Source organism: Rhamphochromis longiceps, linkage group LG16, assembly GCF_057381845.1.
Source record: "Rhamphochromis longiceps isolate RC_006_pf linkage group LG16, R_longiceps_female_GT1.1, whole genome shotgun sequence".
NCBI classification, from domain to species: domain Eukaryota; kingdom Metazoa; phylum Chordata; class Actinopteri; order Cichliformes; family Cichlidae; genus Rhamphochromis; species Rhamphochromis longiceps.
In genome coordinates, this window is record NC_140572.1 from 16654703 (window position 1) to 16671309 (window position 16607).

Below are 16607 nucleotides of genomic sequence, written 5' to 3' on the forward strand. Positions count from 1 at the left end.
ACGAGTTAGTGAAGATTGTGTGGACGCTGCCAAGCAGGCAGACCATTCAGAATACAGCAGCTGATATTAAAAGAAAAAAGACCCTAAATCAAAGTAAAGGTAGAGCATTTCTGTGTGACTTGACACAACCTGCAGTTCAAATACACGTGCCACATTTTTACTCTTAAAAAAGAAAAGAAAAAAACACCTGAAAATTGTATTTCTGCAAGGCCATGATGATACCTAAAAAGAAAGTAATTTCTTTTTATTTAAAGCCCTTTTAAAAATATATATATATAATTTATTTTTTGTATAAGCAGTCCGTGGTAAGGGATAACATTTTTGCGGGGTTGTGCGCCTGAGGGCAGTGATATAATGAAAATTAAGAAGCGACTGTAACAGTGCCGTCACAGTTTCGTAGAAACACGGCCCATCGCAGTCACTTTGAAAATGTCCTCATTTATTTAAAACAATATTACTAAATATTGAAACAGAGTTAATTATCGTAAACGAAATGTTTCTATATTGAGCAGCTGTGCACATCTTATTTTTAAGCCGTTTTTGCTAATAGCTTTACACTTCTCAAACTGTGCGCCAAGCGCAATAACGAGGTATTTTATTGCTTTAGAATAATCTTCTGCTGCAATTAGTTTGTCATATATTGTCATTACAAGTCTATTAAAACATCAAGTCATTATTTGGGCATCCCCGGGCTGGGGAATTAGAATAAAACTATCTTTGCCACACGGGTCCCATTTAGATTAATGGAAAAATATGTAAAACATTTCGTTTTAATTTTCTTCTGACAGTGTTTTGCATACATGCATTTTCTCCGCCTGCGCTGTCCCTCATTATTTATGAAAGCAATCTCGACCAACACATTACCGGGCTATGAAATACTGCTTGCAGCCTAATTGATTCCCGTCACAATTTTGTGAGGTTATAATCGTGTTAATTGTAATTTAATCTCTCTGGGAATACCGGAGAGATGTATTTAAATACAACAGTCGAGCGAGCTGGGAAGATTTTATCAGTTCCACACATAATAGAAATGTCATGTAGAATTACACAGGCAGACAGGGATGCATTCCTCTAATCTACAGAGATGTCACCTACATCGTTCACTTTGCCTGCCCCCCATTTCCAAATGTTACGGAATTGGAAAGTCGTCTAAGTAAGTGCAAAGATACCAGGAAAGGGGGGGGGGGGGGGGGGGGGGGGGGGGGATTAAGAAATACCCAATAATAACAAGATCATTGGGCGGAAGGTAAACATGATATTATATGTGGCTCATTAACCTTCAGAGGGTGTTGTGCTCTTTTTTTTTTTTTTTCAAAACATAAAGTGACCAAATCATTTCCTGATCAGCCACAGACGAGCTGCCCTTTTTGCTTTGTCGCTGCATGATGCCATGTGCTGCTTCCTCACTCTGAAATCTGCCTTCCTGTCTGTGGGGACACCTGTTGGCACAGAGCAACTTGGAAAAGCCAGCTTGTCTCATCAGACTGGTCGCGCTGTCATTGCTGGACTCTCATTCTACTGCGCTCTAAACAGTTATTTTATTAATGGCGGCAATGCTACAAAAAAAACTAACTAAAACTTGACTAATCAAAATAATCAATGTATGTATTTAAAGTATACTAAATATTTCATCCATCTGCATACTTTCACATTAAAAGCAAGGTGTGTTTGCTGAATACATAAGATAAAGTATACAGATGGAGGGAATATTTAAGACTCAGCATTATATAAAGTGGGGACTGACGCTGTCTAGACAGTCAATCATTTTATTCATTTGCTTTATCTTTATTTCTGCAACTTTTTAAAAAATTCTCACTCAGATCAAAAATGCATCAATAACAAAACACCTAAAAGTTAAAAAGTTAAAGTAAAGTACTTCAAAGTTTGATGAAAGTCTCCACTGAGTGATTTTGAAACAAAGTTACACCATAATCAAAGCTCATAATGCAACCCAGAGGTAAAAGAACTCATCTCTTTTAATTACTACAGTTTTTGTCACAAGGATGAGCATAAAGATGCCCGAGATCTGTTCTGAATGGAATGACCTACAAAGCCTCGCAAAATAACTCTACCTAAGTAATATTTTGAGGAGGAGGTTTATTTAGTGGAAGTCAAACAGCAGCAGTGTTTTCCACCAAATTCAGGGTATAATTTGGCTGACAACAAACAAACAAACAAACAAACACACACACACACACACACACACACACACACACACACACACACACACACACACACACACACACAAGCTGAAGGGGTGGGGAAAAAAAATTATGTGGCCAAATGCCAAAGAGACAGCTTACTGTTAGGGTCTTTGGCTGGACCCAGGAGTGGCTTCGATCTTTTTGTCTGGGCCTGGCCTGGCACAGACACCAACCCTGCCCCAGACACAATAGATCATACAGTAAGAGATAGAGATAGAGAAAGAGAGATGGAGAGACAGAAAGTGGATGAGGTGGGGTAGAGGAGGTATGGCGCCTTTCATTACCATGGTCACCAATGGCACTATTAACCATTCAACACCCCCCCAATTATCCTCCTATCCACAGTCAGAGAGAGACAAAGCCCCAGTCCTGGTCTGCTGGAGCAACATGGCCACTAATCTGTCTCATTCTAACATCACACCCACTTCACTGTCTGTGCAAGTCAGACACGGACAAGCACTTCACAAAGCCCCTTTATGCTTCTGTTTGTGATGAGACAAACTTCTCTGCCTCGCTCGCTAACGAGTTCATCTTTATGTTTCGCTGTTTATAAGATTAAAGTTCCTTAGATGCCAATTTAATATCGGATCACCTTAATCTCAAGATAAATGATTCATATAAAGACTACTGCTACCAGCTTGTGTACTTTTTTCGTCGAAGTTAATGGTGAGCCTGACGCCACACGCCTTCTCCATCAACACACAATCAACCACAGGCTCACAGCTGTCACAGAAAGAGCTGCATGCCATTACTAAGGAGAATGATACCAAAAAAAAAGCTAAATTGTGAGTTTATTTGCTTCCATCTGGGTTTTTCTTTTCTTTTCTTTTTTTAAAAAGCAAGCAGGACTTTGATGTTTGTGAGTCAGACCCTGCGCAGGGGGCTGAGGCCTGACTTGAAGTCTGGGGCCCAATGAATAGATCCACAACAGTGGCTTGTTGTGTTTGTTTACCCTTTTGCCCAGCTGCCTGGACCGTGGAGATGGGAGAGCATTTATCATGACCTAGGAGAAAGAGGAGGCATGGTCACACACACAGACACACACACACACACAGACACACACACACACACTGCAGAGCATGCCAAGAAAGCTGCAAGGGCAATAGTCCTTGTAAGTGAGTTTTAAGAGGCAAATACTGTCGACACATGATAGTTGCAGAGTTGGTATTGCTGAAAACAATGTGAATTGGACCTCAGCAGCAAAATTAACAACAGTTTTGTTTTTTTTTTAAAAGGGAAAAAAGCTACATAAATCAACCTTAATAAAACCAAAAATCACAAATGAAATCCACAGTTTCCACACTGCATTTTTGTGAAGCAATGAGACGATGGCTGAAAAGTTTTTGAAATGTCACTTTAGCCACGAGATCAGCAGCCTTTCCAGTTTCCTTTGACCTCCACGTCCCAGATTAGTCGTGTGGTTCCTGCCATTTCTTCTCACCAGTTGTGTTATTTCCTTGGCACCGCGGCAGAGAGTGTTATTATGTTCTGAGCCTGCTTCAGCGAGGGCATGTCTATCATGCTGCCGAGGAAGGTGAACGCACCCTGAACAGGTTTGCAACACAAGGGAGAACACAGAGAGAAACATAAGATCAGACGTGCCCAATAAAACGCATTTGATCCTGATTTGCATGACGAATGCTCGGAATGTCTGCCGTACAATATAACCCTCAAGTGTTATTTAAACTGACAGTTAGCAGCAGACATATTAGTCAAAACAAAAAATCTGCAGAAAAAAAACCCTTTAGTCAAAATTGTTGTCAGTGGCTGGAGGTAAAGATTATGAAAGGCAAGCACCTGTCACATTGTAAGACAAAGGGACAAATCCTGCTCACCATTCAAACCATTACGTACGCACTCCCCTCTCACACACAGAAAGACACGTACACATGCATACACAGCAGAGGGATGGGTAAGATATGAATCCCTCGGGCGATGCTTAGTAGGAGCAGCCCTGGCAGTGAGAGAGGTGTAGGCAGATTGTGTATTACCTCAGCAGATAGACCACAGAGCTCAGCACACAGGATCCAACCATGCACTAAATTAGGAACAATAATATTGTACACTTAATTGGCCCAGCTCCCCCCACCCCTCCACCCTCCTATGTTGTCTCTGAGAGTCACCCAGGGGTGTACAGTACGTATTCTCTGGAACTACAGAGGTGTGTATCACAAAAATTGTGTATCACAAAAGATCGGTCTGAGTGATAGAGCAGAGAAAGACCTCGGACCTGTCAACAGACAGTCGACACATATTTTACTGTCCTGGACACGACCATTTAAGGGGGAGGGATCACTTGAAATACTCTTACATCATTTATAAAAAAGGTTTTCAGTCAGTGCATCTTCTGAATGATTCACAAAAAAATATTACTGTATAAAAGAATAAAAATGGAATTCAATTGTCGCTGCAGCTTGAATACAATTGCTAAAAAAATCGATTAAGAGCCAATACTAACAAACTGATAACCAAAAAGAATATACAGAGTCACATTTTGGGTTAAAAAAAAATTGACATTTAAGGCAAATGACACACCCATCTATGGAGCTGATGAATTATAACAAATTAATAAGATCACCTTCACACTTACATTTTATCAGCTACGAGAAAAAATGTTAAGACATTTTAGACCAAAACACTGCCATCACAGAGAAACTCCACTGACTTTTCAAAGTCTGAAAAAAAATGCAGTTTTACTTTTCTCAAAGGATGTTAACATTACCTTTCCCTCCTTCTGATGTTGGTCAAAAGCAGCAATGAGCTCTTTGGCCCACTGGACCCTCTCCTTGCTGGGGGAGAACTCTTCTTGCACAGCTTGGACCTGCCCTGGGTGGATAACCTGCTTACCTACGGAGAAACACACACACAAAAAGAAAATTAACTGTGCTAATTATAACAGCGGGGTTTCAGTGCCTTCAAACGAAACCAAAAAAAGAAGAAGAAGAAGAATGTGTTCTAAAAACAATGCTTTTACTTGTTGATATAGAAGTAATACAATTCGTGCACGACTAAAACCAGATAAACTGCTTATTTTCATGTGAACTGCTGCACAAAGATGATAGAAAAAGAAAAGCAGGCTGAGAATTAGGAAGGACTGAGGCCGAGAGGCAATGAGAGAGGAGAAGCAAGAGAGGATTGTATAAGTTTCAGAATGACGATAGTCAGGAAGCTGAACGGGGCCAGACGATGCTATGCATTATGACAGATAAAACGTGTCTCCGCTCTGCTTGCAGCCCTGCTGTTAAGCAGAAATGTCACTAAATGCTTAGTAAGACTTCATTATGTGACAGAAGTCATCTAAAAAAAACACACTTACTGATGAAGGAACAGTTTGTGAAAGAACAGTTTGTGGGCATACACAGGTAAGTAAATCACTGGAAATTGACAAGGAAAAACAAGGCTAAATAAGACAGTGCAATGTATATGAAGTGTTAATTTTATAACCACAGTGAAACAGTTAATAATCCAATGTCTGAATTGACACGTATCATTTTTCTATATTTAATTTTAGGATGCCATATGATCAGCAACCCTGCCTTCACAATGACACTGATCTTAAACAGAATCCCAACATGGATTTTCCAGCTCCATCTGCCACAATCCCCCCACCTTCCCGCTCCCACTTCCTCTCACTTAAATGTGGGTGAACGGCACAGACATAATCCCATGTACATTTGCAGATCAAACTTGTAGTGATAAGTTAAGGTTATGAAACGTCTGGGTGAGAACGGCAGCTCTGAGGCAGCCAGCAGGAACTCGACACTTTAGGGCTTAGCACTGTCGCCAACAACAAATCCTTCAAGGTGGCTGAGCGGGCGGGCGTGCTGCACGGGCTAAAAAAAAAGAAGAAAAAAAAAAGGGGGGGAGGAATTCGGCCCAGGAGAGAGGAGGAAAGGCAAGGAGGGGAGACGAGGCGAGAGAGAGAAACCCTCTCTTCATCCTGCTCCACTCACCCTGGTTAACCCTAGACAAACCCGCAGCGCTCGCACAATCAACACGCCATCGTTAAAGGCTCGAACAATTACTTATGAGCCCACATAATTCATAAACCGCCATTTGTAATAAATAGACACCTTTTAGGAAAGTGTGCATATGACAAAATATGTTCAAAAACCCATTCTGTGTGTTTGTGTGTGTGTGTGTATTTGCGAACTGCCAGTGACTGCTGATGGGGGTTCAGTGTGTGAAGCAGAGATTGTGACAGCACATTTTCTGTTGAACAAACAGCCCGAGGACTCCCCAGGCCACTCTGGAGTTGTGTATGAATGTGTACTTGTATGTCTGCAGGCTTGTGCATGTGTGCATGTGTTTGCGCATATGCCACTGCAACAGTTAGTCTGATTCATTTCAACATAAAAAAAAAAGGTAGAAAGCAAATATTATGTGATAATTTTTCAGTGGAACATTGTGCCTGTATGTTTAATCAGAAGTGAGAGAGGACGAGTGTGTGTGTGTGTGTGTGTGTGTGTACCCTTCTCTGCCACCTGTTTTACTTCTGGGCAGAAGACGGGGGCATGTTTCCACACAGAAAACCACCAGGTTTATAATATGGAAAGAGGGTGTCTATTTGCGTCTGTGTGAGGGTGTGTGTGGTTGTTTAGGACAAGGGGAGAATGACAGAGCGAAGAAGCAGACAAGGGTGACTCAGGTGCCCTCAGTTACAACCCATTGGTTCTCCTAAAATACATCAATCATGCCCTCCAGCCAATCCCGGCCTGCCATGTGGTGCTGGCATCTCATTGGAGGATTGCTATTTAGCAAAGTGCTCTCAAGCGAATGATGGGCAGGGTCCCAGGGATGGAAGTGAAATGTGGTCCCTAAGAGCAGAGAATTTGTGGAACAGTGCTGTTTCTGAGCAGCAAACATTTTCACAGGGATCACTGAGCCTTAACAGGAACCTGATTTATAGCGCATTAAAAAAAAGTGCTAACGAAGTAAAGAGTGAACTGATAAAGAACTCAACGGATGATATTCCTCCCCAACATATATTTGCATAGGAGTTTGGCTTAATTTCTGCTAACCAGTAAACAGCAGCGAGTGTTTAGGTTTGAACAGTGTGTTCTGTGCTCAGCACTAATGGGTGCTGTATGCGGCTTAGTTAGTGCCAAGGTCAATTACTGCACAGGTAGAAGCTTTTGGCTGCACCGCATTATTGCTTAAGCACACTCGGGCCAGTAATAGCTACTAACTAAGATTATACAGAGTGCCCATGGCTTGAAAGCCACTAATCCACTGCTTTAAACAGTTCTGCTCCATATCAAATCAAAAGCATTTATTTCTTCAAATGACCGTTTCTGTTAATTCGTTTTTAAAACGTTTGCTTCATGTAAACCACACTTCAGATTTCTTTTGATTCTCTTTTTGCTTGGAATCACGCCGAGTCCAACAACTAAACAAAAACAGTATATTACACGTCTAATAATGGCATTAATGTGAGGAACCCCTGTACTAAACATAATATACATTCTGAGTAAAATAGCAGCATAATTAAAACAAACAAACAAACAAGAAAAATGTAAAATAAAAATAAAAATAAAAGGCACTTGGCTATAGTGCAATATAGAGTAATTCTGAGATAAACACAATCAAAAGAATGCACACAAACATGCTGCACCGGAGAATAGAGGTGGCAAATGAGGTCACCTGGAAGGGTTTCTGTATGAGACAACCAAAACCAAAAAATCAAAAGCAACAAAAGAAGCTCAACTCCAGACTGATTTGTTGATTTTAAGTGCAAGGTAACGTGTGTGTCGAGTAGATGTTCAGAAGAGTGTACAAAGGGATTTACGCTTTTTGTGCCAGTGCTTCTTTTTTCTCCATCTTTTCCCAGTGTGATTGGCGACTAATGTCCGATGCTGTTCTGCTAAAATGATCTGAAACTGGGGCAAAAAATAAAAAATAAAAAATCCTAGCCATTACAAATCCATGAAATTCAGTCATGTGTTGCCTTAGTTTATGTGGATCTACACCACACGGGGGGAAAAGCTACATATATTTTGGATTTTAAAATCTAAAAAATGGTACAAAAATATCAAAGAATTATTTGCAGGATTGCAAGAACAGTGCCTGCAAAAACACACTGTGGGAACAGGTTGTCCTGCCTTCTGTGGTCTGTTGCAGGCAGTCTGCAGGGCTACACACACATACACACACAGACACACGCACACACAAAAAGCATGACCTGGCTATAGACACACTATCACACACTAATAACTCCTTTTAATTATACATACTCAAGTGCACACACACCCATTCATACAGGCACAAAAGAAATGTGAGATCTTCATTGCAGTGTGCAATACAAGTATATAAATAACAAATGAAAAGCCAAAGGATGCTCTGTCACCTCCCAGAGTGTTTCATGTAACATTTTAAAGCATTTATCAGCTGGTTCATTCCCCATTCTCATTTGGAGAAAAAAACAAAACAAAAAAACCCCCACATGTAACAGAGGGCAGAGGGAGTGAAAGCTGAACTGCCTGTATGCCGCTTGCAACAGGAAGTAAGGGATGCCCGTTGGCATGCTATCTTCAGGAAGATAAAGTAAGAGCAACAGATGAGAACAATGTGAAGCAAATGCAGAAATCAGAGGTAAATCACAGTGACAGACGTGATGTCTCAAGTCATGACTTGAAGGAACAAGGGCAGATTTCAGATAAAGAAACAAGAAACTTTACCTGTGAAGCCCATGAGAGCGCCTTCTCTGGCCTGCTGCCTCAGCCCCTCCACATCTTTGTAGTCGATGTAGACCAGGTCAATAGCCTGTAGCCCAAAGGCTTTGGCAGTCACAACCACCCTCTGCCTTGCATAAAGGAGCTCTCTGGCATCCTTGGTCCGTGTGGCACCTTATGAAAAAAGTCCAAGGACACATGCACAGTTTGCCAGACAAGATCTCAAAGAGACGCTGTTGATCTGTAAGTAGGTGTAGGTTAGATGAAACTGTGATGGGCGATGAGCAGCAGGTATTACATAAAGTACACTGACACATCCTTTTATGTAATAAAAAATAAATAAATCAAGGTTTATTCTGTCATTTCCGATTCTTGCTGCCAAACAGTCGATTGGGATTATTAACCACTGGTCTCTGTGCTTCATTACCCATTAACTCTGTCCTTTAAAACAAACCTACTCATTGGGTTTAATGATAAGAAACAAAAACCAAAGAATAATCATCTAGACACAATGTCCTTTTTTACTCATGTGACCTGATTCAGTGAATTAGATCTTTGAGTTCCAGCACATTTACATTTATCACTTAGGTATCCCACGTCTGTAAATCATCCCTTATTTCGACTGGAAAAAAATGTCTTCCCTTTTCCTGCAGTTCTGCAATTGTGTGTTCAAAATTGAGAACATGTGACATGCATTATATTTAAAGACTAGCAACTAAGCTTGTGCATTTACACAATTTGAACTTCTCTGCCATGAATCCAGGAGGAGAATAAGAGAATTTGGGGTCAGCAGTGTCAGAATGTGAAATAGCTACCTATGCTTGCACAGAAGTCATCAGAGCCAAACACCACGCCATCATGGTGCAGACCAACCTTAGGACCAAGCGAGCGAATTTCCTCACACACCGCCTGGAAAGAACAAACACCAGCCCGATTGAGATGGGTTAAAGTAAAACAGACGAAAACAGGCTAAACTGTAACAAATGCTCCTAATTTTACACTCGTCACCACAAAACTATCCTAATTACTCTTTCTGAAATCTTTAACATAAAGGTAATATAATAACACACATCATTTATCTCTCCCAATTACACTCCAAGCTTTCTTTCCTCAATGACTCATATTATTATACCAGCCCACTAAAGGTGCCACCTGCAGGTATGTAAACAGACACCTGGCTCGCGGCTCTTAAGGAAAAGTTGCATATCAAGCCTCCCTGCTATTTTACACAAGGTTTAATTTGTTAAGACTGAAGCAGTAAAGTTTTTAAAACCTGTAAGGTAATCTTAAATGTTTCCTGTTTTTTTTTATTTAAATGATTAAATGTTTACATTTTTGCATATAACAGAACAGTAGTTTGTGTTAAGAAAACACGAATCACTAACACATCGTGGAGCTGCTTTATTTTACTAAAGGAAAACAAAAAGTTTTTCAAATTATATTTCATTGCTCTTCAAAAAAGATTTGAAAAAAAAAATCAAACAACAACAACAAAAGCAAAGACTAATGGCTCCAATTATTACAGGGGAAAGTAAAACTTTAAAAAAGAAAGAAACCCTTTTGAATGCGATTGTCTGTGGCGAAGGCTGTGAAACAATATGAACATGTTTCCTGCTTTTGTTGGCCTCCAAATTAATTTCACCACTAGCTGTGCCACAGCGAGTCTTTTTTTCATGCTTGTAACCCTGGGTTCAGTCTGGGCAAAAAAAAAAAAAAATTACAGGGTGTTCTCAAGACAGCACACAGAGCCACCCCCTGCCACCAAAACACATATACTTCCAACCACAGCCCCAGAATTAGGCTGAAGAACTAAAAGACAAATCAGAAGAAGCAATGACAGCTGGTTTCTCCCTAAATGCCCCAAACCGTGCCCTCTTTTCTCGTGTAGCTGAAGGTCGTGATGTACTATTACCAAAAAAAAAAAAATCACTTTGATGCTATCTGAAATATCATTAAGAACTTTTGCACTGTGACGATATTAAAATGGTTCTAATTAAAAAATGTCAGCATGTCTGAAGAGGACAGTCAGAGAGAGGGACACGCGACGGAGAGGTAGAAAAAAAAAGCCTCAAAAGGCTCGTTTTGAGGGGGACAGTCTGAAAGCTTTGAATCCCTTTTATTTTAGACATGTGGAGTTCTCTGCTCACTGATGCAGTCTTTAATCTAAAGTGAACAATGGACAAACAGAAAAATGTCTTACGCATGCAGTTTTTTTTTCCTTTTTTTTTTTTGTGTGTGGAGGGGGGAGATGTTGTTTGTAATTTACCTTAAAATTGAGCAGGCCCACAGCGGTTTCCACAAAGGTGATGAGGCGAATGGGTTCTGTCAGTGCCCATCCTTTCAAGTGGTGCTGAAACCTGTCAACAAACTAAGCACACGGGGACCATTTCATGCTCGTGCACTCATTAACAAAACCCACTGTTTCTGTGAAGCGAATGCAATAAACTCATTTGCTCTCGCTACCCTGTACAAGATAATACACAGGATATTTGTGCTTATTTGGAGCATTCGATACATGTCTTAACACTTACCATAGGAATATTGAATTTCCATATGTATAATCATCTTAAACCCAGTTACAATTTCTTGGATAATTTGTGCATCTACTCTGCTGCAACCCTCAGTGGACTTATCAGCGCACTATTAGTTAAGCAAATGAGAAAACGCAACAGAAAGAGAAATCTGAGGCACAGAGCGATTGTGTGGTTGTGTGTGTGATTTTAAAAACTGGAAGGAAAAAAAATATTCAGCAGTAACAATTGTAAATGATTTGACACATCTTTCAAAAGTCACTGTGGGATAAGACAGAGAAGGTGGAGAGAAAAAAAATCTTAATGTGCAAAAACTCACTTTTGATACAAATCTTGACACCTTTATTACTTGCACTGTTCCCATTTCGGTCCTTATTCAGAGGCACATCTATGAGGGTTCAAATAGCGCAGAGAGCAAGCACAGGAGAGCGGCAACAAAAGCAAGTGAAATGAAATATTTTACATTATCACCAGGGTTCCCCCCTTCGTCTGAAGTCTTCTGCTCTACCTTCTTTCAGAGGCTCTGCACAACTACAGAATGTGCTCCCCCGAGACAGTGTGCACACATGTAAATGTGCACACGCACGCCCCAGCACATGCACACACACTCACACACAGCAAAACCAAAGAAGAAACAAAATACGGAAAAGGGGAGAAGAAACAAGATTTAGGATGTCTTTGAGTGTGTTTTACTGTGACATTATTCTGTTTTGCGTCCCTCCTCCGTGGCAGGGAACAGGGAGACTGGAGCAACAATCAGAGTGTGATGTGACATTTTGGTGAGGCCTTTATCCTGCACGACTCCTGCTAATATGCAAGCTCACCTAAGTAGGCCTTTAAAACCAAGTTTAATTCTTTGAAGACCAAAGCATTCCAATTTTTTCCAACAGACCAGTTCACAGCTAGCCCTGGACTGCCAGTGGGGTAGCCCAAATTCCTAAATCTATCATCTGGAAACACACAAAAGCCCCCTCCGTCAGATATTTCCTTTCAAAGCCAGACAAAAAAAAAAGACAAAAAAGAAGAGAGTGCAAAAGCTCAGAGTAGAAATGTCTACCTCCATGTCCCCCCCACCCTCCCCCCATGCCGTTTTCTTCCTCTTTGACACACTGGGGGGAAAAAAAAGAAAGGACGGTTATAAATAACCTCAGGTACGGTGCTACTATTTTTCTAAACGAAGAGCAAAATAACCCCCACGCTCACACTCACCACTCTTGTTCTCAAAACTGAAAGAGTGGGCCTCCATTGAAGGATTTCAAAAAATAGGGGCAATTTTAATCATCTCTCCATTCAATCTCAGTTGGATAAATCATATCTGAGAGATTTGCATAAATACAAACCATCAAAGTCTTTTCATCTTCAAAGAGGTTTTCAAGACCCAATAGGCTTTGTACTGTAATCATCTGAGGTCACAACCCTGTGGGAGCAAGGTTGCTATGGCAACATAAAAACTAACGCTGGGGGCTTAGCATAATATCCCCCCCCCCCTCCTTCACAAACACAGGAAGGGGTGCGGGGGTCCGAGAGGGAGTGTGAAAAGAGGGTGTAGATAAACCTATTTCTGTGACAGAGGAAACTAGATAGATATGGCCTGTTGTGGGGAAACCTATCTGATATTACACACGGAGATTACCACCAAAACGCTGCGCCATGCAAACCCTAACAAGGCTGAGTGGACTGTTTGGTTTCCACCAAAGGGAAACAAATGACAGCTCCACGCAGTACCGCCGGCTGAAAAGCCTCCGAGGCTTTCTGATTACATGTTTATGTCCTTCTGCTGTATTCTCCTCCTCAGCTATTATACACTTTAAGGGTCTGATTTACACTGCATACAAGAGGTACCACAGTCCTTGTTCACTGGTACTCAGATGGGTGCAGCAACCATTAGCTATCAATGGCTCTTAAAACTAGGTCCTGTTTAAAATGTTATTCCGCCCAAAAAGGGAAAAAAGAAGTAACGTTAAAAGAAGAAATAACACCTCTTCTCTTCATTCAAAGCCACGCTGCAAACAAGGCCTCTGATAATTTCGCCACCCAATCATGAAAAGAGAAGGAGGGGGAGATAGAGCTAGAGAAAGGAGGCTATAGTGGGACAAGTTTCAATTAATTTTCTTCAAAAGGGGGCCAGATTAAATGTTTCCGGCCAGCTGAAGTGTTCATTTCACAGAGGGGAAGCGGAGAAAGGGATGAGGGGAGGGGACAGGAGGAGGAGCAGAGGAGGAGGAGCGGGACAGGGTGCGATTCTTTTGGTCCCAGTGCACACCAAATAGTGTGGTGGGCAAAGAATGCACACGGCTCCGAAATCTTTGTGAGAATTGTATTCAAACAAAGGAGGGAGTTACGCCTGTTACAGCCCAATAAGGCCTGTCAGTCACACAAGGGCCGGAGGAGAGGAGAAAGACAGAGGAAAAGATTTCCACACAAAGAGAAACAAGCAAGTCCATCTTTTAGCGACAAATCAGTCTGGAGGTTCCTGAGCTAATATCAATAAAAAGGGAGGAAAATAAACAAGTGAGGGGATTTACTGCACTGCCTTACAAGAGTGGAGAAAATCAGACACTTGTTTACAACACAAGGAACATGAATGCGCACACAGACGCACAAAAAAAGTACAAAGCGCTAGAGACTGAAAAAGTTGGGAGGGATGGGATAAAGATAAGACTCAGGTCCTCATCGAGTGCCACCAAGTTCACTTTGTCTAAGGGTACATATGCACCAACTGATGCAAAAATCATACTGGCAAATAAATCAAATGCTTAAAACAAGCAAGCTACCTACAGGCTTTTTCTCTTAAGGGGTACAGTAACAATATAAATGGCTAACTTAAGTTTTTTTATTAATATTAAAAAAAACCCACCACATAACATAAACAGACAGTTATCCACAACTTAAAGCTTTCTAAGTTGGCTGAGTCACAGCATAACAACACAAGTGGATTTTTTTTAAAGTAAAAAAAAAAAAGACTTTCTTAAGTGAATAAAAGCAGCCAAGGGAGAAAGGAGCTAGGGGAGAGAATTAGTGAACACCTGTCAGCAATTATACTTGCAAGAAAGAAAGGGCAGCAGGAAATAGACGTTATAATTAAAGCCACTAGTTAAAAACTTCCTGCTCCTTCCCTCAGACCAAGTATGAGCATAAATGTGTGCGTGTGTGCATGTATGTAATAACACAGAGGCAAAAAGAAAAAAAAAAAAGAAGCAGACTAGACATACACCTTCACAACGTGTCGCAGTTGTTTAATCAACTGTAACTGTTCTGAATACATGCAGCTTGATATAGTAGAGACCAAAAAAATGTTACTTTAAAAGCTATATCCCCCACTTTGCATTGCTTGCTTGGGGTACTCAATGCAAAGTGACAGCAAGAAAATCATTTAGACGTAGTTCGAGCACCGTGCCTTTTTTATGAAAATGAAGGCCAGCAAATGATGTCGATGCAAACAGTAAGTAGACTGGGAATAAATCTTGCTTACCCTGGCATGTGACTGGAGCTGATCATACAGGTCTGCATTAATGATGTCAATGTCTGCTGACTTTTTGGGCTTGACTTCTCTACATCTGTTTTCCTGGTCTTGGCCATCTTGGTTTGTTTTCCTGGTATTGGCCCTACCTTTAATCTATAGAAAGCAGAGGTAGGGCCAATACCAGGAAAACATCTAACACTATTGCTTCATATTAGATTTATCAATTCAGTTTAGCGACCTTTTTCAGAGAATCAACCTTTTTAATATCTGGCTTCAGTTTTTGATAGGCAGTGCAGTCGTGGTTAGGCTTTTTTTGCAAGTTTGCACATGCGTAAACATTTGCAACATGCTATATTTAAAGGTGTATAAGAATAAGAGAAAGTAATGAATCTGAAGCATTCTGGTTTGGCTATCGGGTATTACATTTGATTAAATCAGTTCTTAGACACAACAGGACACTGTTCACAGCAGTCCTCCGTGAGTTCACCAGAGGCAGAAGGCACCATTGCGCTCTTACAGAAAGTTATCAGGCTTCTGAAGTTAAACCGAAGAAATGTCATCTGTTTCTTGAGCAGCAGCCAAGAAAAACACTCTGTCTGTCCCTGACAGGGATCGATTCCCTCTTTTACTTGGAAACGGGAAAGCTTGTTATGACTGCTTTGAAGATTCTCGAGGTTTCTTCTTACTTCATGAGTTTGTGCAAGATCACCAGTGCTTTTTAAAAGACTGTCAGAGTTCAAAGAAAGAAATGCAATGGGAACTTTAAGTGCAGCTGTTTTTTTGCTGTTGTTTCTTTATTTATTTACTTTTTCATACATTTTTTATAGGCTCAGAAAAAAACTCAACTTGTCACTTTGAGCTTATTTTGATTTTGAAAAACAACAGTTATTTATACATGACGATGATGATTTTTCACTCACCCATTGCACTTCCTGTGTGTCCTCCACTTTGGGCAACATGATGGCACGAGGGAGAACCTTGGCCTTCAAAATTACCTCCAGGTCCGCCTCAGCCAAGCCACTAGACACCGAGTTCACTCTCACACACTTTTCTGTACGGCCCAGGTCCAATTCTGCTAGCATCCTCGGAATAGTTTCTCTGGCTTCTGTCTGTGAAAGAAACCATGATTTGAATATGCAGCATATAGTTGTTTTAAAATAAAAAATGAAAGTGTGTGACATTGTTAGATTAAAAACTCTGCATGGTGAAAGCACGTACAGTTAGATTTCATCATTGCTATAGTAGTTATCTACTAAAACAAAATGCTTAAAAAGGACAAAAATCTCTCTGGTGCTGAAAACTACCTACTTTGATTCAACATATACAAAATGCAAGTTCTTAAAATTTGCAAAATCATTGGAAAAGTTCAGTTTTCATCAAGGAAACTACAAAAGTGAATTTGGACACTGAGATGAGCATGAAAATAAACCTCGCATTATGAACACAAACTGTGTGATCAAAATGAGCGGCCGACAAAGCACACAAATACGAAATGAATGACCTCAAAATGAAACATTAAACGTGCATGAAAATACAAAACCAAAATAACATAACATAGATCTGCACTCTTTTTTCCTCTGTAGTGCATCTATATCCAGTTTGTCAGAACAGAAGCTGCACACTCAGCTTTGTTCTCTCAACGTAGGCATTGTAGGATCTGAGCAGGAAGAGAGATGATGAAAAATCAAAGAGAAGCCTACACTCCCTACTTCTATCGGTAACACAGTAGCACGCACTG

At 40.7% G+C, this 16607-nt stretch overlaps 1 protein-coding gene across 2 annotated transcripts in view; it reads right to left on the bottom strand.

Moving 5' to 3' along the window:
* Window positions 1-2177: 2177 nt before the first annotated feature.
* clybl (citrate lyase beta like) overlaps window positions 2178-16607 on the bottom strand; it is a 71420-nt gene continuing 56990 nt past the window's right edge. For both annotated transcript variants that reach the window (XM_085384568.1, XM_085384567.1), the window contains exons 3-8: window positions 15790-15978; window positions 11142-11243; window positions 9691-9784; window positions 8882-9049; window positions 4927-5051; window positions 2178-3749 (exon numbers count right to left, since the gene is read on the bottom strand). In XM_085384568.1, coding sequence (XP_085240694.1) covers window positions 3654-3749; window positions 4927-5051; window positions 8882-9049; window positions 9691-9784; window positions 11142-11243; window positions 15790-15978 — 774 coding nt within the window. In that variant the 3' untranslated portion in view covers window positions 2178-3653. The remainder of the gene's footprint in view (window positions 3750-4926; window positions 5052-8881; window positions 9050-9690; window positions 9785-11141; window positions 11244-15789; window positions 15979-16607) is intronic.